This window comes from Pogona vitticeps, chromosome 1 (assembly GCF_051106095.1).
Source record: "Pogona vitticeps strain Pit_001003342236 chromosome 1, PviZW2.1, whole genome shotgun sequence".
NCBI lineage: Eukaryota > Metazoa > Chordata > Lepidosauria > Squamata > Agamidae > Pogona > Pogona vitticeps.
In genome coordinates, this window is record NC_135783.1 from 58,195,191 (window position 1) to 58,218,602 (window position 23,412).

General features: G+C 39.4%; 1 protein-coding gene across 1 annotated transcript in view; it reads left to right on the forward strand.

The window, feature by feature from the left end:
- Positions 1-22,873, forward strand: part of NID1 (nidogen 1) — a 62,077-nt gene extending 39,204 nt beyond the window's left edge. The window contains exons 15-20 of the mRNA XM_020787151.3: positions 2,742-2,868; positions 9,164-9,335; positions 11,474-11,631; positions 17,668-17,791; positions 19,258-19,370; positions 21,214-22,873. Of these exons, the coding sequence (XP_020642810.3) occupies positions 2,742-2,868; positions 9,164-9,335; positions 11,474-11,631; positions 17,668-17,791; positions 19,258-19,370; positions 21,214-21,335 (816 nt within the window). The 3' untranslated portion in view covers positions 21,336-22,873. The remainder of the gene's footprint in view (positions 1-2,741; positions 2,869-9,163; positions 9,336-11,473; positions 11,632-17,667; positions 17,792-19,257; positions 19,371-21,213) is intronic.
- Positions 22,874-23,412: the final 539 nt, after the last annotated feature.

Consider the following 23,412-nt stretch of genomic DNA (forward strand, 5'->3'; position numbering starts at 1 on the left):
TATTGTTGCCCTGCAGCATCATGTGGCCCTAGCTACAAGGGCAGGGAAAGACCAGGACAGTGACCCCAAACTGGGCCAGGCTTGGCAGAGGCAAAGAGAACTCAAGAAGATATTCCAGCAGCAGCCCAATCCACCTCAGCCCATGGTCCAGAGGGGGATATGAGACAACATTGGCCCCTTCTCCCTGCTGCAAGTATACTGGCCTGTACTACTTAAGGCCTCCAGCTTCAATGCCTCATAGCATGTGCTAGAGTGGACTCAAACACCCAAACCCCCAGAGCTCTTAATTTGGCAGGTGGGGCAAGTGTAGCCAAGGTTGGGGCTAGTTGTGAAGGCAACTAGCCCCATTGTAAAATCCATGTTTGAATCCCCTGTTAAAGACTTGCTTGAAAACATTATTCTGAATATGACAAATCCTCCTCGTTTTTTGAATCAGCTGGTGCTGATAGGGCCCTGAAACCATTTTAAAGGATCTTAGGTCACAGTTAAAGAGAGAAAAAATGGGACCCAAAATCTTGAAATTAGGGTCAAGTAATTATTTCCATTTTGAGAAGATCCCCTCCCCCAAGTATGCTGCTGCTACACAATATCTTTACAACTTCTGTTGCTTCCAGGATAGCCTCTCAAAGCTATCATAAACAAGGTTGTGTTCTTCATGGATCTATTTTCATTGGCTTCCTAAGCATGTCAGAATCTCTTGTAAGTTTTCCAGTGTTTTAAATAGCATTTGAGACTCTTGAAGTTCAGCTGCTCTTATTATTTGGTGGTCAATTTTTATGTGATATATAAACATCCTTCACTGAGCTCTTTAGCTTCCTTTCCTTGACATTGTCTTCTGCTGTAAAATGTAGGATCTGTCTTAATACGGTATTGTCTTGTATGTTGGTCAGTCTTCTGTACTTTTCCATGTGTTTCTTTTCTAGCCTCTCCTCTATCCCTGGCCTCAGTGAGCAAGTAAGTCATTTTCCCATCCTCCCATTTTTCTTCTTATATACTGCTGCTATGTAATGGCTTCCTGATGCTGTTTTAACTTTTACCTTTTTTATCATACCTTCTGAATCTTTGCATTATGTCTTTCCCTACTGAAGCCTAAGTGCCCTTCAGCTTTGTGCTTTTTTAAAAAAATTCAAGTGGAACCTACTGGTGGTACTGGTGTTGCCAGTAGTATTGGAGAAGGGGAGAGAAATGCTGATTACCTTCAAGTTTTCTCTAAGAAATTTCCCCTCTCTGCTTCCACTCCCCAACTGTCATCCACCCCAAAACTGCTGTAGATGTCTTGGAAATCCTCCAGGCCCCCTTTTTTGGTGGGCAAGGGGGAGAAATGTCAAGGGCGGCAAAGAGAAAGGAATGGGAAGGAAGTTCAGCAATCAGCACTGTAGGGCCAGTATGATGGTGAATTTAGGTCGAGACATTCTGGATGAGCTGCATTTCATCATGTTTTGTTGTCCATGTTCTAATTCTTAGTTATGGATACATGTATGGGCACCCAGCTGCAACTGTTCTAGGAGTCACTTAAGATGATAGCCAAAATAAGCAAATAATAATATAATGAATTATCATGTTGGCTGAATAATGTAAACATATATCTTTAGCAAGTCTGATAGGCAAATGGGACATACAAAGAAATAGTAGAGTGTCTGGAAACAGGAATAAATATTAAGAACGTTGGCGTTTCTGCCAGCAGAATTATTGGAGTCAATGGAACTAACTGGAAGTTCATTTCAAAATAAAGCAGTTCACTATTTTGTTATTATAATTACAATACTAATTCTCCATGTGGTTATGTAGCACATTTTGGATTCTTTTGAAGCCTAAACTATCAACCTGTTTTTGTAGTCCGTATTTGGTGCTTTTGAATAGTGAGTGATATCCTGTACAGAGTCAAAGATAACCTATCTAGCCCTATATTATCTATCATAGGGATAGGCAGATTTAATGCTTGTAGAATAGAGCATGAACCTTGTGTTTGATTTGGGTTTTTACTACTTTCATTTGGTTTAGTTTTTTTGCTAGAACTCCAAGCTCCACCAACCAGTCACATGCACAGAGCATACATTTGAAGAATTATGACCTTAGAAATTAATGTTGAGTTCTTCCACTGCTGATTACCTCCATGCTTTCTTCATTTGGAGCAAGGGTGTAGAAAGCATCATTTTGTAGTTAAACAATTGAATGTCACACTATAGGAGTGCATCCGAAGAAGTGAGAGTGGAAGAAAGATAGCTACTGGTGTTATTCTGCAGAGGCTTGCATCTCATTCCATCTGATGTTACTGTGCTCAGGTTCTGTACCAGATGTGTAGGTACAGCTTGCCTAACTGTGGCATAAGCTGTACAGTACCACTGGATGTAGTGGTATTTAACACACAGCATTCTAGTGTCAAGTGTGAAGCAGCTGTTCCATGAGTGAAAGACAAGCTTTGGCTTGAGCCCACCACTTACTCTCTCTGCTGCTGCTGCTGTTTCTAATGACGTAAGGTAGTACTAAAATATGATGAGCAAGACGTTCCTTAACTATCTGCCATGATTCTTCTTTTGTTTTGTGGTCAACTGCCATCTTTTCCCATATGGTACTACCAACTAGTGCAGTAGGCTCATTCTTTCCCCAGCCTTTTAACATACGGTCTTTACTTATAGGCAACTTAGGTGTTTTAATCAAGGTGGTATTAATTTCTTCTAGAATAAGAAATGTGACACGATTTGAAACTTGCACTGCTTGTAAATAGTTTGTCTCACTTGCAGGATAAAGTTGTTATTGGTGTTGCTTATGACTGCTTGGAGAAAATGGTTTACTGGACAGACATCAGCACCCCATCCATCAGTAGAGCAAGTTTGGGTGGAGGAGAGCCAGTATCCATTATAAAAACAGGTGAGGCTGCGTATGTTTCTTCTTTATGATATTGGACTGCATCTGTTTTGTATTCCTCTTTGATCTATGGGAGGAATCCAGCAGAGGCTTTCATCAGCAGAATAGGGAGAGGACTGATTATAGGCCAGCCACCCTTCTTCTACAACCTCCTGTTCTTCCTCCCATACTGTTTCAAAGGGTCCCTTGGCACTCTGGAGAAGATTTGGAAGGTACAGACTGTAGGGCAGGTACAGGAGTTGCCAAAATGCCCCATTTTTCTATTCCAAAGATGAAAACCTTTGCTTGATCAAAAAGCTTTCCATCAGCTAAGAAAAGCTAGTATACCACTAAGTCTAAACCAAATAACTGGTTCTGACTAAAACAGACCCACTGAATCACTTAAATGTTGGCTTTTACGTAAAGTGTCACATGGCTGTGAAAAACATAAATGCTATTTTAGGGTGCATTAATGGAAGTATACTCTCCAAATGACAAGAAATATTAGTCCCCTCTATTCAGCGCTGCTTAGACTTCATCTTGAGCATTGTGCACAGTTGTGGACACCACACTTTAAGAAAGATGCAGGCAAACAGGTCAGGGGAGGGCAATAAGAATGATTAGGGTTCTGGAAACTAAGCCGTATGAGTAAAGACTGGAAGAACTTGGCACATTTAGCCTTGAGAAGAGATTACTGTTAGAGCAGTATGGCTATGGAACCAATTATCTCAAGAGGTGGTGAGCGCTCCAGTGCTGGAGGCATTCCAGAGAAAATTATGCAACAATCTGTCAGATCTGCTTTGATTTGGATTCCTGCATTGAGCAGGGAGTTGGATGCAATGGTCTCATAGTTCCTTCCAACTCCATTGTTCTATGATTCTATGATTCAGCATTTAATTCAGTGGGTATAGCTGGAGTTTGTAACTGGGTTTCTAGCGTCAGAATTCACATGGAGGCTCAGTGTTTCCTCTTGCTTTTAGAACAAAGTGTTGTTCAGGGCATAGGGAGAAAAAAAGAGAAAATCCTGTTGCTTAGTGTAGCAAGTCACACCAGAACAGGCCCATTGAATCAATGGGAATTTGTTAAGTTCCATTAATTCAAATGGGCCTACTCTAGTTACAAAGTATTGTGCTAAAGTAAGTTGCAACTAGAATATTCTCATTTTAATTAGTGGAACTTACAGAGCAATTGTCTTACCAAGTCCTGACTGAGTCAATGGGCCAAGTCTAGAGCAGCCTACTATACTAAGCAACAGGATTTCGGCCATAAATTTCCTATGTGTTAATAATGACCATTGTTGTTGTTTAGTCATGAAGTCGTGTCCAACTCTTTGTGACCCCATGGACCAGAGCATGACAGGCCCTCCTGTCTTCCACTGCCTCCCGGAGTTGGGTCAAATTCATGTTGGTAGCTTTGATGACACTGTCCAACCATCTCGTCCTCTGTCGTCCCCTTCTTCTCTTGCCTTCACACTTTCTCAACATCAGGGTCTTTTCCAGGGAGTGTTCTCATGAGATGGCCAAATTATCGGAGCCTCCACTTCAGGATCTGTCCTTCCAGTGAGCACTCAGGGTTGATTTCCCTGAGTGTTCACTGGGAATACAGTATATGTGTATACAAATGACCATAGTATACTGTATTGTTAAGCTTAAATGCTGTAAGAGCCAGACTAAAAAATGCAAGCACTGAGGTTCTATATATTTAGTTTGATTTTGCTGTAACAATATTGCAGAGAATTTTGACCATATAATTAAGTAGAACATAGTAAGTAGTATAACATTATGCATGTCCCCTCAAAAGTAATTCCTATGATGTTCAGTTGGATTGCTGCTTCTGTTACAAACAAACAAAAACCACATTAAGTTCCATCATCTAGTTGGTGAGTTTTACCTGGGAACAAAATTAACTGGATCATATATAAAAGTAGATGTTCTCTTATTTTTTATTTGGATTACTACAAATGTAACAGTATAGTGAAATGGGGCAGGAAGCACAAACCAAATTGGTGCATAGGAAGCAAAAGTGAAATTTGCAAGATGACAAATCCAATAAATTTTATAACCTATTCTTTAGGTTTTAGTTGTGATATTTACCACATTTCAGATGTTTGTGTGCTTTTAATGCTATTATTTTTATTGGATATGGTGGGATTGCTTTGTGCTCTATAATATAACCTGTTCCAGCTCTTGCCTATCTGTTCAGCTGCTTTGCTACAAATTATATGAGCTTCCCAAGTTCCACAGCTGCAGATGCCTACCCCACAGGGACAAATGTTCCCCCATTGCAACATAACAAATTTGATCTGTTGTCTAATGCTTCATAAACCTGCCTGCTTCAAGCCTGTGAAGCTACAGTTCCTTCCAGAGGCTTGCAGTAATACTATTAATGCAAACAAACTGCAAAAAAATTGCTGTTGAAATGAGGGCAGGGATGCTCCATGAATACCCAAATGTGATTTGGGCTCGTGTCTGGCTACTTGTCAATCAATCAGTCTGGAAAGAAATTTTACACTAGGCCACATTGCTACATTAACTCTTTTGAGTAGTGTCTGAGATATGAAAGATAGCCAAAGAATAGCTTGTTGAGTTTTCCTCAAGACATCCGACATCAAATTAAAAATATTTGCAAATACTTGATATCAGGACACATTCAAGATACTCTACAAGTGTAATAGAAGGAAGCTCCTACGGAGCCTTAGTCTTTGTGAAAATTGAATAAATTCTCCAATATGCACTGAAAAGAGAATTTGATGCTGTTTGATCTCAGTTCCCGGAGGAGACCTTCTGCAAATCTCTGCCTTGAGTAGGATTTATAGATTTCTGTTGTATGTGTTAACATACATCTTATGTTAACACATACAACCTCTGGCATCAGACCCAGACTCAGAATATTGCAGTGAGCAAATTTTTACAGAAGTTTAAAGTCAAACATGATGTGTGGAAATAATTTTTTTAGTTAACTTTATTGTGGGCAGTGTACTATCCTAGCATGCTCAGTTGGCCTAGTTGATATGCTTGGAGATGAAGTCTTCCACGAAAAAGTACATAATTAGAGAGTGATCATCAAGTGTAAGGATCTGTCACTGGAGACCAAGACCAAAATTACCTACACTCTTGTATTTCTGATCAGTGTGAAAGCTGGACAGTGAAGAAAGCTAACCCGGGGGTGGCAGGAATTGATTCATTTGAAATGTGGTGCTGGAGGAGAAATTTGCAGATACTCTAGATTTCCAGAAAGACAAACAAGTGGGTCCTACATTAAATCAAGCCTGAACTATATAGCTGGAGGCAAAAATGCTGAAACAGAGTCTGTCCTACTTTGAGCACATCATGACAAGGCAGGATTCTCTGGAAAAAATAAATACGGGGAACGGTGGAAAGCAGCAGGAAAAGAAGAAGACCAAGTATGAGATGGACTGACTCTCCAAAGGAAGTCGCAGGCAGGGCTGTTAAGGACAAGAAATTTTGGCAATTGCCCATTCATAGGGTTGCCGTTAAGTCAAAAGTGACATGATGGCACATAACTACAACAACATAAAGAAAAGAATTGAAAATGAAGTGTTCTCCCTTCATCCATAAAATGAAAAAATAACTAGAGTGTGGATCTTGACTGCTGCATGTTCATGATATTGAAAACATTTTAAAAAATATCTCATTTTATGTTAGTGAGTGTAACCATCTATACATACATACATACATACATGTACCTATATGTGTGCATACAGGACAGACAGGAAGGCAGAGTTTATATAACATTTAGCTCAAATGAAATTATATTCAGATGCCTGGCCTCTGTTGTAAACGAGCAAACTTCTTCTTTTGAATACATCAGAGTGGTTTGTTGTTGCTTCATTAAGCAGAAGTAATTGCACTTTGAAACCTATATGGCTTGTTTTGAATCATGTATTCCAAAATCTGTGTTTCATCTCATGCATAGCCCCTGGGGCTAGCATAGTAGGTCATTATCTGCTGTTTCTTGTTGCTTTAAACCTGGACTTTGTCCAATAAAAAATGCACATACATTTCACACACTTGTTCAAGACTTAAATGTATTCTCCAAGACCATTCTGAACTTTAAATCTTCCTTTGTTAACAAAGATGAAAAATACTTTTTTTTAAAAAAAGCTGATTACTTCTCCAAAGCTTGTTTTTGAAAAGTAGGTATGGAGTTTAATTTATGGTTCAGTTATCAGAAGTGTGAACTGCATTTTTTTGCTCTTTTTATAAACATATTTTAGATAATTGCAGACCATGACACTGGTTGGCAGTGCTTGTTTTGATTTTTAAGATGATGAAATGCTGTTGTATAACGGCATCTCTGTCTGTGAAATCATTTCTTCCATAGGGAACTGTGCATCTGTCTGTTTCAGACTGATGGAGTGTTTCCTGACTTTCTTTCCCTCTTCCTCTCTTTCTCTGATATGCCAGTTAGTGGAACTGGTTGGTGGAACTAATACTCTCATTCAAGAGAGCCCTTCACAGTGATACCCATTATATCACTTAGGACTATGTGTGGTTCATGCTGCACAGTTCCAGAATGTGTTGATAGAAACAAGTTTCCAAGATCTGGGTCAGTAATTAAGTTTCCTTTAGAACCAAATTTTAAAAAGACAGGCAGTAAGGTCAAATATTTGAAAACCCAGCCCTTTAAGCCTTCTATGAGCCAGTTCTTTTCTCATATGTCGCCCTTTCTCCACACTTCTTTCACATGTAGCTTGGAAACTTGGCTTGGAGCAAAATAGGGGTTTTCAAGAAAAAATTAAGGCTATAACACTATGTATATAATGTTTTGAAGTAAGCTGACTGTACACCTGTTTTGTTTATTTGATTGTATGCCCATCCTTTTCAGTGCTTGAGCTAATAATAAAATACAGTAAAACAAAAAAGTTGTGATTGAAACATTAAAGCTACCAAATCCAATCAAGCATAACATTTCTTTTATTTATTTTTTTCAAAAAAAGGGGGGTACCCAACAGATTTAGAGACCTTTTTAGCTGTAACCAAGGACAGCCTGAGTCAAAATACTTTTGGCTCTTGATGGAAGGGCAGCAGAGCTGCAATTAGCCTGGTTTTCTTTGGCAAGGAATTCGAATTTCTAACATTAGAACTCACTTAGGTTCTTGGACTTTGGTGGAAAGGAGAGATAGAATTGGTTGTCCTATGCATGCTAATGGCAGCAGACGCCACACTCTGCATAACTTTTTGCTGTGGTTTCATTATTAGGTTAAATAAATGCAGAATGAGTTGGAACCCCGAGAGACAATGTGGACTAAGGGTCACTGCACAAAACAACACTGGTCTAGTACTAGCTGCTAAATTTTCCCTCCAAGTACCAGTGTGACAGGAAATCAGTGCCTTCAAGATCCATTTTAATGCATCTGGATTATTATTTCCTGAATAAATTGGCCTAACACCATGGACTTAGATGCTTGCTTGAAAACATGGGCACAGGTGAACTGAAAGGTTATGCTGCTATGTAATGCGTACTGTATAATTTCTACATCCAGCAAAAATGGGGAAATGTAGTTATCTAGTTTCTCATACACTTCTGAGGTGGAGCTCCGTACTGAATGAGTTCTTAAGGAGGGATGTGTCTTTCAAAAATGTCATCCATTCCACAAGGAAGGAATGATTAATTCTTTCAGAGCTTGCACTGAATTTGTAGCTTTCCCTCAGTTTTCCAATCTATTCCTCTAACTACTGTAGAGGAGATGTTCTGTCCCATATATCTGTAGATGTCCCCTTCCATACGTGATTTGTGTGCATAGAATTGTTGTCTTGATAAACTATAACAGGATTTGTCTCCTGTCTTTCATATAGGAGTGTAGTATTTGCACAAGCTATGAAGAATTTCAAAACTGAACATCAAATCTGAAAATGCCTTTGTACAATTAGGACTGTAAGCTAAAACATTTATATTGTATTGACATAGCAAGCAGTAGTGACAGTGATCTCATAATAAGGCCCAGTATGTACTTGATTTCCTCATCAAATCTGCATGATCATTCTTTTTTTTCCCCAAAATTTGTTATCTGTATTTTTATTTTCCATTGTTTTGGTAGGTATTTGGAGAAAATTAAAGGACTTGTGGGATTAAACAAATGCTTCAAAATCCAGTTTTGCTTTGTTGTTGTTGAAATGGAAAGTGCTCAAGTCTTCAAAGCTGAACTGGGAATTGGCTGACACTTTTAACTTCTCTTATTGTAACAGCAGTCAATGTAAAGCAAAGCAAAGCGTGCTGCTTATATACTACCCCAATGTAAATCAAGTGAACTGTATAGTTTTTTCCCCCCGCTATCATTTCCTTTCTGTTGTTCTAGACTTGGAGACTCCAGAAGGAATAGCACTGGATTACCTTGGGCGCACTATCTTCTGGACTGATTCTCAGCTCGACAGAATCGAAGTAGCAAAGCTAGATGGCAGCCAGCGTCGAATACTCTTTGACACTGGCCTTGTGAACCCTAGAGCCATCGTGGCCGATCCTATGAGAGGGTAGGTAAACTCCTTGTCAACATGCTGCATTTTTCAGAGTTTGGAAAATTTACAAGAAAGTACTAAGAAGAATGAATAAAGACCAAGAAATCTTTAAGTATGTAGGCCACATAATGGCTGATTTACAGGCATCATTGTTTTTTCTTCTGATAAACAAGGACAAATTCATTAACTTGTTTTATAGGCAGAAAGCCAACTCTTTTCAACAGGCCAATCTCTGTCTCATATAACTGCAAGTGGGAGGTTGCTGGGTTCAACTATGGAACAATCCTCCTGCAGTTACTCTCTGCAGTTGCTCATAAGATTCTGGTGATAAAATGCAGAAATTGACAATGCTGCAGTCAATAAAATATAAAAAGTACAGATTGTTACAGCTAATCATTCACAGTAAAATAAATAGGAAAATAAGTGCAAGAAGAAAAGGAAGCTGGTTCAAGAATCTGGGAGAGTAGTGTGGAAGCAGCACAGTGTCACTGTCTAGAGTTGTTACATTCAAAATCAGTAGGGCCATTATGATATCTAACCTTTGGTAAGCAAGAAACAAAAAGTAGAGTTTCGGGGTTTGTTTATTTGTTTACTTGTTTGGGCTACGGAGATTCTTGTGGCACTTTAAAGACTAACACGTTTATTTGGCATAAGATTTCATAGACTGCAGCCCTCAAAAGCTTATGTCTAATATTATTTGATAGCCTTTAAAATGACTCAAGACCCTTTGTTTTTGCTGAAACAGACTTTCATAGCTACTCCCTGGAAACTCCTAGAATCATTTTTTTTAACCACATATTCATGGATAGGTCAATCGATATCAATACTCTTTTAAGATTCTTTTCATAGTGCATAGTAACCTAACAGGCTGTCAAATTCCTTGATTCCTTGCAGAAATCTTCAAATTCAAATCAGATTATTACAGGAACTCGAAACTGTTGTTGCCATTTCTGTTCATGTTGCTTTGAGTGTTTATAGGTTAAAGACCATTTTCCTCCCAAGTTATAAGTCATAGTAAAAGTCAGATAATGAAAATCCCAGACCATGTTCCCGTTGGCTTCATGCGTGTAGCTTGGATGTACCTTTTAATTATTGGCTGTCATCCAGATATTCTTTCAAAAGTTCCCTCCAGAAAACTCTCTAGTTGCTTCTTGAATTTCCTTTCATTTACATTGCAGATTGGGGAATGGAGAATAATAATTCTATGCCTTCAAGTCAGTTCGGACTTATGGTGACCCTTTCCAGGATTTTCTAGGGAGAGAATACACAGAAGTAGTTTCCCATTCCCTTCTTCTGGAGGTGTCCTGGGACTGTCCAGCTGGTTCTTCTCCCAAAGAAATAGTGGGGAATCAAACTTCAAACCTCCAGTTTTGTATGCAAATAACTAAACCACTGAGCTATCGAGCCAGTCATGTTCTACTTGTATTTCAAACATGTTATATGCAGCAGTAGAAAGTATATTCTTTGTGGTTGTGTTTTCACTGATTTGCAGCTGTGTTTATCCTTTTAATATTAGTAAGCTACATGCTCTGAGGCCAAAATCCAAGTGAAGAAGCAATGTACGTGTAAGAAAAATCATATCAATAGTTTCCTAGTTCCCTGGCTTCCATGTGATATGTCTGGTTATGTGATGGATTACATAGACCTATGAAGACTCAATGCACACCATACAACCAGTTAATAAATCTCTGTAGATATTATCTGTTGCAAGCCCAAGTTGTGCAGTCAGTATGCAAGAACTAATGTCTATGGAGATTTCTTAACTTATAGCAGTTCATGTCTAAAGGTTATGCTGTTTGCCTAACTGTACAATAGAATTTCAGCCAATGAAAACCTAAACATGTTACTCAGAATAAAGTTTCATTGAGTTCAATGAAGCATATTCTCAAATAGAATTTAAAAGATTGTTTCATAACTCAAAATCTCCAGCCAGTTGTCAAGGGTTTGGAGGCTTGAAGTCCAAAACACAGATGCTATGAATCACTAGTTTAAAGCATTGCAGCCTAGAAGGAAGAGTAATATTTGCTCAATTTACCATTTAAGTTACTTATGCCTTTAATTGTGTTAACCAGGGAGAGATTTTTCCCCCTACACCTTATTAACATTGCAGCAATATGTTTTGTTTACATTCTGTTTTCTCTTTGCATATTTAGAAATCTTTATTGGACCGACTGGAACAGAGAGGCTCCTAAAATAGAAACATCATACATGGATGGCACAAATAGAAAGATTCTAGTTAAAGATGATTTGGGGCTACCAAATGGACTGACATTTGACACATACGCTTCATTGTTGTGCTGGGCAGATGCAGGTAAAGGCTTATCCACAGTGAGAATGAACTAAATTGATGAACTGCTAGCTTTAAAGGGGCAAGAATGCAGTAGTGATCGTTTGTGATTTTAGTGTCACATTTTAGCACAAAACGTATAATTATTGGCATGCCTGTTCTCTGCAACTCAAAGGTAGGTTCCCAAGTGATGGCCTTGTGGAGAATTGGTCTTGGCTCAGTCTCTAACCTTTGATCTTTGAGCTTCCTGTATCACTCTGGCCAGTGATAGGTGGATAATCCTCTTAACTTGCCATTTGTTGGTTGCTGTTCATTCCTGTAGAGGCACTCACTTTGAACATATCTGTCTCTCTTTCTGTCCTTTGATACTGCAGATATTAAAGAGAATGGTAACTGAACCATTTATTTCTTGCCTTTTTTACTAATAACAAACCCATGTGGTGGCTCTTGAGTTCAAATCCAGCTATTCCGCTTCCATTTTAACAAAGATATTATGGCAAAAATTCTAAAGAAAGAGAAATAAGGAGGCCCTGTGACAGAACACATTAGGACCAAGCTAATATTACTTTCTGAATAATTGCCTCCCCAAGCACTAAAATTGTTTTTTAATTCCAAAAATGAAGTACCATATCGTACAAAACACGTCATCTTACGATTACTGTGCCATATAATCTAAATTAGCTTTTTAAAACGGAAGTCTTGAGCACTGCTTAAATACTTCTCTCTGATTTTAATGTATTTTACATATGGAACATTATCTTGAAGATGTGCTCTCATTTCTTACATAAATCAATTGCAATGCCTTTTATCAGACAATTGTATCTATATTTGTCTGTGGAGACAGAGTATATGGGCATGCAGTTATCCTATGATTTTAAGCTTCTGCCTCTTCATTGTCTTACTGTGCTGATATAGCTGTGTGAAGCTCATATCTTGTGGTCCTTTCATGTCTGTATATTCAGTCTTGCATTCTTTTTCAACATAATAAGTCATTCACAACTGCAATTTTTGAGTAGGCTTCAATGGTTCCTAAAAGAACTTTTGCTGCCATTGTACATAAATATGTCCACCTATACAAAGACCTTCATCCATCCTTTCAAAACACCGACCTAGCAGAGTTAGTTGTATTATGAGCTGGGAATATAGTTTATTGTATATACTTTGGTTTAGATCTTGCACTAAATATTCCCCCAGAATATTATTTTCAGACACTGCATCATGTTCATGCCACTGTGGTCTGTGTTTTCTCATTACAGCTGCATTTTGTCCATGGGATCATCATCTCACCCTCTCCTCTGCCTTCCAGGCAAAGCCTTTAATTGTGCAGTTGCCCTGTCTCACTCATGGTATTTTATAGAGAATCACAGGTCATCATTTTCCATTTGTAACTCTTCTGACTTTTCACATCATTTCTTCCCCTTGTTAGTTTTTGGTCATGAGAAAATTAATTAAAAAAGGAGAGGTAGATGAGCTAGTATACTTCTGGGCCAAATTCAAGGTGCTGTTGTTGACATTCAAAGCCATAAACAGTTTAAGACCTGGTTACTTATCAAAGTGCTTCTCCCTCAGAGGGACCTCTTGTCACACTCGTTCCTCCCAATCTGTGATGATATGGGTGGACACCCCAAAGGAGGCCTAGAAATCCACAATGAGGAACTGGGCCTTCTCAGTGTTGGCCACCAGGTTGTGGAACTCCCTTCTTGTGGCAGTGCATCAGGCCTCTTCCCTCCTCTGCTTCAGGAAACAAGTAGAGCTGGCTCTTTACTCAGGCTTTTCACTTTCTTGTCCCTGTTTAACGTTTGGCCTCTCCAATTTTTGATGACCCGCAATCTTATAGGCTGATTGCTTGGGTTTGTCACCATCTTTTAACTTAGTATAGAATTTGCTATATATTTAGGTTGAGAGGGCTTTCTGTTTAATATTTTAACTGACATCATTATCAACTTTAGTTTATGTTTATGTTTTTATTGTAAGTAGCCCAGAGTAGTGGCCTGGGCACTAGATGGATGGAGAAAAAAAATGGAAGAGCTACACGTGGTCTTCTGACTGGTAGCATGAAAAGTATTCTATCTAGAAAACTTGCACACACAAACAACAGACATATGCAAACACATTCGCCTCTTTGTAACACATGCATGGCTTTTCATTTTTGACAAATAGGCTGCTTCTTGACAAAATGGTCAGTCTTTAACTCTCTTCCTCCTACCTTCAATTTATTTCTGCATGTATACATATATGCATTTAAATTTCAATAAATACTATTTAAGGTATTAGGGTACATAGAAATGTGGTTGCTTTTTGGCAGATAATACTCCTCGGAGAAACCCATGCATAAGCACTGTTACTATTCCATTATGCAATCTGTTTATTTCAGGTTATTCTCAGGTTTTAGTAGTAAGTGTCTAACAGTCTATTTGGGTTAAAAGGATACTCATAAAGTTACTTATTTTTTAAAACTACCCTAGCAGGTAAGCCACAGGAATAGTTTGAACTAAAGAACAGTAAGAATCTCCTCAAAGAATATAACATGTATTTCAGGAACAGCCATATTTTAGTTTTACAGCACAAGAATAGTGAAGTTGGAAGGGGCCTATAAGGCCGTCAAATCCAACCCCCTGCTTGCTCAATGCAGGAATACAAGTCAAAGGATATCTGCCAGGTGTTTGTCTGAGTTTCTCTTGAATGCCTCCAGTGTTGGAGCACTCACCTCCTCTCAAGGTAATTGATTCCACTGTCTTACTGCTCTGTTAGGAAGTTTTTCCTGATATTCAGTCAAAATCTGGCTTCCTATAACTTGAACCCATTGTTGCATGTCCTGCACTCTGATATGATCGAGAACAGATCCTGCCCCTCCTCTGTATGACAGCCTTTAAAGTATTTGAAAAGTGTTATCATATCACCTCTCTGTCTTTTTTTATCAAGGCTGAACATGCCCAGTTCTTTCAGTCTTTCCTCATAAGGCTTGGTTTAGAGCCCCCTGATCATCCTTGTTGTCTTCCTTTGAACTTGTTCCAATTTGTTAGGATCCTTCTTGAAGTGTGGTGTCCAGAACTGGACACAATACTCAAAGTGAGGCCTAACCAGTGCTGAATAGAGGGGACTAGCACCTTGAGGGATTTGGAAACTATATTTCTTTTAATGCAACCTAAAATAGCATTTACCTTTTTATAGTCTTGGCTTGTGATCCACAACAATTCCAAGATCCTTCTCAGTTGAAGTATTGCTGAGCCAAGTATCTCCCATCTTGTAACAGTGCATTTGGTTTCTTTTTCTGAAGTGCAGTATTTTGTACTTATGCCTGTTGAATTTCATTCTGCTGTTTTCAGCCCAGTATTCCAGCCCATCAAGATCATTTTGAATTTTGTTTCTGTCTTCTAGGGTATTAGGTAGTCTGCTCAATTCTGTGTCATTTGCAGGTTTGACAAGCACTCCCTGCACTCCGTCATCCAAGTCATTAATAAAAATGTTGAAGAGCATCAGAACCAGAACTGAGCCTTGAGGTATCCCACTTGTTACCTCTGCCCAGTTGAAGAAGGAGCCATTAATCATCATCCTCTGAGTTCAATTCTGTAGCCAACTGTGTATCCACCTGACACTTGATCTGTCCAGCCCACACCTAGTTAGCTTGCTAATCAAGATTTCATGGGGCACTTTGTCAAAAGTGTTGCTGAAGTCAAGATATACTGTGTCTAGTGTTCCCTCTGTCTCTGAGGAAGGTTACCCAATCAAAAAATGAGATCAGATTAGTCTAGCAAGATTTGTTCTTGACAAATCCGTGTTGTTTTCTAGTTATCACTGCATTGTTTTCTAGGTCCCTGCATAATGACCATTTTATAATTTGTCCCAGAATTTTCCCTGGGATTGGCATCAGGCTGACTGGCCTGTAATTCCCAGGTTCCTCTTTCTTGCCCTTTTTGAAGACAGCCCTCCTACAATCATCGGGCACCTCACCCATTTCCCATGATTTCAAGAAAACAATGGACAGAAGTTCTGAGAGTTCTTCAGCCAATTCTTTCAGTACTCTCAGATGTAGTTCATCCAGCCCTGGAGATTTGAACTTGTTCAAGGTGGTAAGGTACTCCTTGAATATTTGTTTACCAATCTCCAGTTGCAATCCTGTACCCTCCACTTGCACTTCAGATTTGTCTGGAGGTTCATAGTCCTGTGGGAAAACACTGAGCTAAAATAGGAATTGAACACTTCTGCCTTTTCTTTATCCTCATTTTTCCATTTCCATTGAGTAGCTGTGCCATTATTTCTATTCTTTGTCTTGCTTCATACATACTTAAATATTGCCCCTTTTTTGCTTTTAGTGTCTCAGCTCAGCAAATCTCAGCTCATTCTCAGCTTTTGCTCTCCTAATGCCATCCCTGCATTTCCTTGCTACTTGTCTGTACAGTGGTGCCTCGCTTAACGAGCGCACCGTTTAACGAAGAATCCGTATAGTGATCCCTTTTTGGGGATCGCTATACGGATCTGCCCCAATCTCCGCACTCGCTTTGCGACGATTGGGGCGTCCGGTGGCCATTTTGGAGCCGCCGATCAGCTGATCGGCGGCTCCAAAATGGCCGCCGGATGACCCGAAATGGCCCCTATCAGTGTTTTCGCGCCCTCCCCTTGCTTACGGAGCAAGGGGAGGGTGCGAAAACACTGATAAGGGCCATTTCGGGTCATCCGGCGGCCATTTTGGAGCCGCCGATCAGCTGTTCGGCGGCTCCAAAATGGCCGCCGGACGCGAAAACATCGCTGGAGGGGTAAGTTTGGACGCTTATTGGAACGCATTAAACTAAGTTTAATGCGTTCCAATAGGCTTTCCTTACCCGCACAGCGATGTTTTCGTATAGCAAAGGTTAATCCGGAACGGATTAACCTCGCTATACGGGGCACCACTGTACTCTTCTTTGGTGACCTAACCTTCCTTCCATTCCCTATACATGACATTTTTTGTTTTCAGGTCCTCCCTGAGCTTTTTGTGAAGCCACGCTGGCCTTTTTTGCTGCCTCCCACCTTTTATTTCTTGTTGGAATTGTTTGTAGTTATGCTTTTAGAAGTTTTTTAAAGCAACTCTCACCCTTCTTGGACAAGATCTCATCATTAATCCCTGGCATCTGTGGGTGAGGCTTGGAAAGATTCCAGCTTGGAGCTTTGGAGAGCTACTGCCACTTAGCATACTGATCAGCATGGACCAATGGTCTGACTTAAGGTGCAACCACATTGGTAACAAATACAGGAAATGCTTCAGGATTGGGATGGATTAATTCATATTTTTGCACCACATGATGCAAAAGAAAATGGAGATCAGTCTGCACTCCCCCTTCCTCCATCATTTTTTCAGCTGCTGGGACTTCTACTGTTTTCACAGCAGATGCACATTGGTTCTCTAGAACCCATGCAGAAAAGCTGCCATGCCAACACACATTCATAGGAACAGAGAGAAAAGCCTCTCTTCATTGGCAGAATTTTTCTTTAAATTAAAAAAAAGAGAGAAGGGAGCAAGAATGCAAGAGGAGGAACCCCTTGTTTACAGCTTATTAAGTAGTTCATTATAAACATGTATCCTGCAGGACTACAATAGAACTGCATATAAGCTGCAAAAAAGACTTTCATCCTCTCTCCCTGTGTTACTGCAAACAGATTCAGGAAAACCCGAATTCTCTGGTGCAACTCTCTGGTGAGTGGATGCAAATGAATTTTCATTTCCCTTGCTGTGTAGTCACACTCTTAGTGTTATGTTACTTATTGTGTTCTGTAGAATGTCTGCTCTTTATATCAGAATTGGCTAAGGTGTGATGGAGTAAAATTAAGATTTGTGTTAATGGGCTTTCTGTGTCCAGTGCCAAAGAATGAGTAGCAACCAATCGAAATAGTGATTATTTTTCACAAAAGCGAGTGCCTGAAAGAAATGTTGGAAGGGTTTGGCAGGGATGAGCATAGCAAACGTTTGGGGGAAACTCTGATTCCATGCATACTCCTTTTCTTGTGTCATGGTATTTTATTATCCTTCTAAAAGGACTGTTTGTTACACTCAAAGACCAAATTGTTTTTCTGAATACTGTATAGGCACCAAAAGGGTTGAATGTATGGATCCCAATCAACTGGTTCGGCGAAGAATCCTTGAAGGAATCCAGTATCCCTTCAGTATTACAAGTTACGGAAAGAATTTGTTTTATACAGACTGGAGAAGGTACAGTGATCTGTGTTTAAAAGCACTTGTTCTTTACTTCTCTCTCAACTGAGGATAACCAACTTTTGTCTTGTATAAACTCCAATCCTGTTTTTGTTTGTTGGCTTTTTTGGAGCAGTATACACATTTTTCCTGAGGGGATGATGTCTTTGCTTCAGTCAAACAACTGGAGACTTTATAAGCAAGATGCATTTTTGTTGACTAATGTATTCAGTGGCTTCTCCTGAATTCCAAATTGTGCTTCCCATGAATCTGGAGCAATGCATTTTGAAAGGCATTGCCCCTGCTTTATGGCAGTGCTCGCTCTAATATATAATCCAGAAGCTAGTCGTGTGAAGGAGAGCACGAATCATAGATTTGGCAGTTTGTGCTGGTTCATTTATCATCTGAACAGATATTCAGCACTTCCCAGCCCTGCCTCTTCTGGTGGGCACCCACTCAAAGGCAGTGCCTGGAGGAGGTGGAGCAGGGAAGGTGGGGTGATGTCTCTGAATGGGCACCCACAATAGGAGGCAGGACTGGGAAGTGCAGATAATCCGTTTGGATGAAAAACGAACCAGCACGGACTGCCAGTTTGGCAGTCTGTGCCCATTTCTAGTGTGAAGTCCAGCTTCTTCCTAGTCAATGTACATCAATGCATTGAATCATAATAAGGAAAAAAACTCTAGCCAGAATCTTTCTGTGAAATCCGACTTCCATAGGGGAAAGCACACAATGAAGCATGTGACCTAGGTATGTCCAAGCATGCATCAGGCAGCCAGAAAGACCATGTATACCACTTACACAATTTTGGATGGAAGGAGATGGCCTTTTTAGGGAAATGTATCCACATAGTGCTGGTTTGTGTGCAGGATCTAGCTGGGGATGCTTCTATATCCACATGGACCTTGCTAGAATGTTGTGACCGAAAAACAGAATATTATCCAGAAGAGCCTTTAATGCAATTTCCAGCCTTAAGTCCTGAAGTCTTATACCTAAATATTCTGGTGCTTTTATGATAACAAACAATTACTGGCCATAAAAGAATGGGCTCAGTTCCAAAGGCTTTTTTTAAATGATCAAAATAATATAAGAGAAAGTTATTCAGTCCATGGAGCAAAACTTATTAAATTGACAAAATTAACAGGGAAGATTATGTGTTTTTTAAAAAATGTGAAAATATTTAATGGGAATGTTAGAAAAATTTACTAGATAAATTTATGGATAAAACACCGGGACAGATGCAAAACCCATCATATGAATCAATTTCCTTTCTCCTTCTGCTCCTACTCACATATCCACTAAACTGTTTCTTAATGCTGGAATATCTTTTAAAAAATCAGTACAGTATTCTGCAACAGGTCTTATGCCCTTCCTCATGTCCAAGGCTCATTTGGTGGTCCTCTCTCCCCACTCCTGAACTGCTGTTGGTTCCTTTCTTTCATTCCTATCTGTTATTTTGATATTTGCTGGTTTTTACACCATAGAGATGCTGTGGTAGCCGTGGACCGCACAATCTCAAAAGAGAGTGATAACTTCCAGCCACACAAGCGCACTCGTCTTTATGGAATAACTGCAGCCTTGGCTCAGTGTCCACAAGGTAAAGTGTGGCCTTTTCCTTCTTTTTGGAATATTTTTACCATTTTGTAACTTGTTCAGAACTGTTGCTATTCAAGAGCCCCTGACCAGTATCCCCTTCTGTGAATTTCCATCTGTCTAAGGGGAGTTAGGCAAGCATCCTCCCCACCTACTCCAGTGGTCTGTCCTTCATGCAGTCAGTCTTGTGATGCATTGCAAATCCCATTTCACAACCAGTCACATGAAGGACTGCTATTATGCAGATGGAAATTATGCCTGCTAGAGTGGGGGCCTATTTAGGTGATAGCTTTTCTGCTCCATGTTTACTCAAGGATGTATTGCCAAAAACTGATACAGAAAGTAGATAGGGGTAAGGTTGCTCTGGTTTGGTTTGGTTCTAGCATATGTAGCTACTGGTTTCAAACCAAAGTGGATCTCTTAGCTTTCACTTCACTTAAGCTGCTACGGGATCTAACATTTGCGTAGGTGGAAAGAATGCCACTTTTTAAAAGGTTTAAAGCAATATCCAGCTTTCTGCTGTTCCTCTGTGAAGGGGGAGACAGAGGAGGATGCAGAGGGTTTTTAAAAAATACATTTAGCATCCAGTGTTGAATCATTTGAGTAGCAAGCCAATTCAATGCTATGCCACTTTTAAAAAAATAAATTAAATTATAGCTTTTCCCTTCTTCCCTTACATACTGGAGACAGGAGGGGACATAGAAGGCTGTGGGTTTTTTGGTCCTTTTTTGTCCCCCTTTAAAAGGAGGAATGGGCTAAATAGAGTCACTTAATGCATGATGTAGTTTACTGCCCCCAAACCACCCGATCTTTGCATGTGGATGTGAGGATCAAACTAAGATGGCATACTACCCCTCAAAACAACCCTGTTTAGCCTGATCCAGCGTGGATCAGTTTGGCTGTCTAGCTGCACACTTCCTTTATACACTAGGCAAGCCACAGTCAACTGCTGCCAAATGAAGATGTAGTTCTCAGTTCCTTCTTCGGCTACGGTACGTTTCCTCACTTGGTTCTGGATGCTACCCAGGCTGGCTATTCATTTTATCTTCCACAGTCCAATTTTTTTTTTAAAAAAGGAAAAACATCTATGTGATCCTTTTAAACAATCGCAAAACAAGGGTGGTGTACCCATATTAGACCACTAGAATCTCACAAACAGGCACTAGCTTTTGGTTGCACAGGATTCTTCATCAAGATGGGCACTACAAAGCTAAATGGGGCTGCATCAAAAACAGAATAGCCCCCAAAATCATGGCCAGATGTAGAGGTCAGGCTCTCTTTTTTTGAAGAAAGTTCCCAGTTCCCTCCAGCTCTGTAATGGCCAGCCTGATGAAGAGTCCTGTAGTACCTGAAATTTAGTATCTGTGAAATGTTCACAGCCTAGTAAATATATCACCCACCCTTATTTTTAGATTGTGTAAAACAACTGCATGTTTCCCCCCCTTTTTTCCCATTGGACTAAAGAAAGAAAGAAAGAAAGAAAGAAAGAAAGAAGAAAGGAAAAGGAAAAGGAAAAGAAGAAAAGGAAAAGGAAAAGGAAAAGGAAAAAAAGAAGAAAAAGGAAAAACCACTCCAAATGGAAGTGGATATCCAGGCATATTGTGTTTCGAATCCCACCCCCGCACCAGAATTTCAGTGCTTGTGTTACCCATAGCAGATCCCATAGACAGAAGATTAGCCCTAGACCCCGAACATGCCCAACTCATCCTAGAAGAAGAGATGGGGGTGGCCTAAAAGGCTCGCTGTAGCTTGTGCCTATAACCCGAGTAAGCTACCTGTACCTTTTCTATTCCTTTTCAATATGCAAAAGTCAGAAAGCATGTGTTGTGATTTTATCCCCTTTGCAGGGCGTAACTATTGTTCAGTGAACAATGGAGGTTGTACTCACCTGTGCCTGGCTACTCCAGGGGGACGTTCTTGCCGGTGTCCAGACAATACCATTGGAGTGGATTGTATAGAAAGAAACTGAGAGCTACAAGGCGGAACACATCAAGGCAACTGCCATGTCTGGAAAAATCCTGTCAGTTACTAGTTGAATGGCCAGTAGTCACATACAAGGAAAGATCCTGAATAGAAGATTTCGGTGCTGCCTACAGCTAGAAGGCACAAAATACACATGTAAGAACCAGCCATCGCTATAGTGGAACACTGGCATACCTGCAACCATACCTTCTATACCTTCCTCTTTGTTTAAAAATACAAATGTGATGGCTAGCTGTACCTCCTGGTCAAATGGTTGTACAAATTGTAATATGAAGTAATGAACAGCAGTTAGAAGCCAGCATCTAGAATACCCACTATATCCATTACTATCTTGACCATTCATTTGAAAATTAACTTTCCATAATAGCCTACAACTGATGCAGCCAAGTTTTGAACATGAGTTTCAAGAGTGGAGTTAAAATGATTAAAAACAAAAATGTAAAGGTACGTTGGCAGAAAAATCCAGAAAGTTAACCAAAGCAAATCCAAATTCAGCAGATTCTTGTTCCAGAGGTCTTAAGAATTACCTCCAATTCTCCTTCAGAGTTTTTCAAAGCTAATTGTGTAATAATGTGCCAATACACATTTGAAAAGGGTTAAAGCAACTTGATAGGAAAAATTGGAAGTTTCGCCATATGGGACTAGCTCAGTAATATTAGCTTACAAGTTTTGAAGTACCACTTAATTGCTTCTCTTTGCCATTTGGGGCTGCTAGAAAAGCAACATGAATTTGGACTAGGAGAAGTGGCTTTTCAGGGGAATTTCATCAAACATTCTTGATTTTCTTTTCTTTTCTTATCACTCCTTTCTCAATGTTTATCTGCTACACTTTTGTTGCAATTTTAGATACATCTTTTGCAGATGCCATGGGCAATCAAGACAAGGGAAGTCCATCCAATAGCCAAAATAGTTTCAGTTTTTGGTCTTTGCACCATGGCTTGCTAGTTATTTGAAATAAATAAAGGAAGGCCTAGTTTCTGCGCCTGATACTATCAGGAACAATGCACCCACAATGAAATCAGCAAAGTATGCTATTTGAGCAGTATGCAGATTTAAAAGCCTCTCCACATTTTTCTGCTAAAGCAATGTTACAAAGCTTTTGGCTTATAAGGGCAACAAGCAAAATAAGCAGAGATAAGAGCAAATTTCATATACTCAGTCTTAAAAACACACAAAATGTAATCCTTCAGGTATTTCATACCAGATTATTATATTACTGAAACAGAGCCGGTTTTGACCTGTAAGTGTTATATTCATCATTAAAATGCCAAATGCTGTATTAAATATTTTAATTTTTTATAACTATGGTATAACTTTAGTGCATTTAATTCTTACACATCATTAGCCATGTCTGAAAAATTGTATATACGTACTAAAAAAACTGTACTGAAACAAATCAAAGGTGCTTTTAACAAATGTTCTCCCAGTATTGTTTCAGTTTCAGGTTGAACAAAAAGGTTTACACACTGTACAGCAAATCTCTACATGACTAATAAAGAAACTGCTTTGTTTTTTGTTAAACAATTGTATTTGCAGTATAATGCAGTGTCTTCAAATTTTTCATTTTTTAAAAAAAAAAAAGATTTAGACACATATTTCCACCTATCTCTATTGCTATATAGATTTGCTCTCTGGCAACTATGCCATTGAATAAATTATTTGCCCAAGCCCAAACAGAATCCTAGGAATTAATATCAGTCCTCTGACATATAAAAATGTTCATAGCAAATAATTTATTTGCTGTATTCTTGGAAAAATTCATGATCGGCTTGTGCACCATTCAGAATTAATTCACATAAAATATATGGTGGTATATGTCAGTAGAGGGATTGCCAGCAGCAGCCTCAGGATTTGTTCAAAGCACTGTACACACTTCCTAAGTGAAAGAACTTGTAAGAGCTTAATTCTGCAGTGGACTATACAGCTATAGAACCTGATGGAACAACCTTGTTGACAGCCACAGGGCAGGTTTTCTGAGAAAGATTGCCCCATTTTCCATGCAGCATATAGAATATATCTGAGTCACTTATTTTGCAAATATGGGGAAGGTGATATGAAACGTT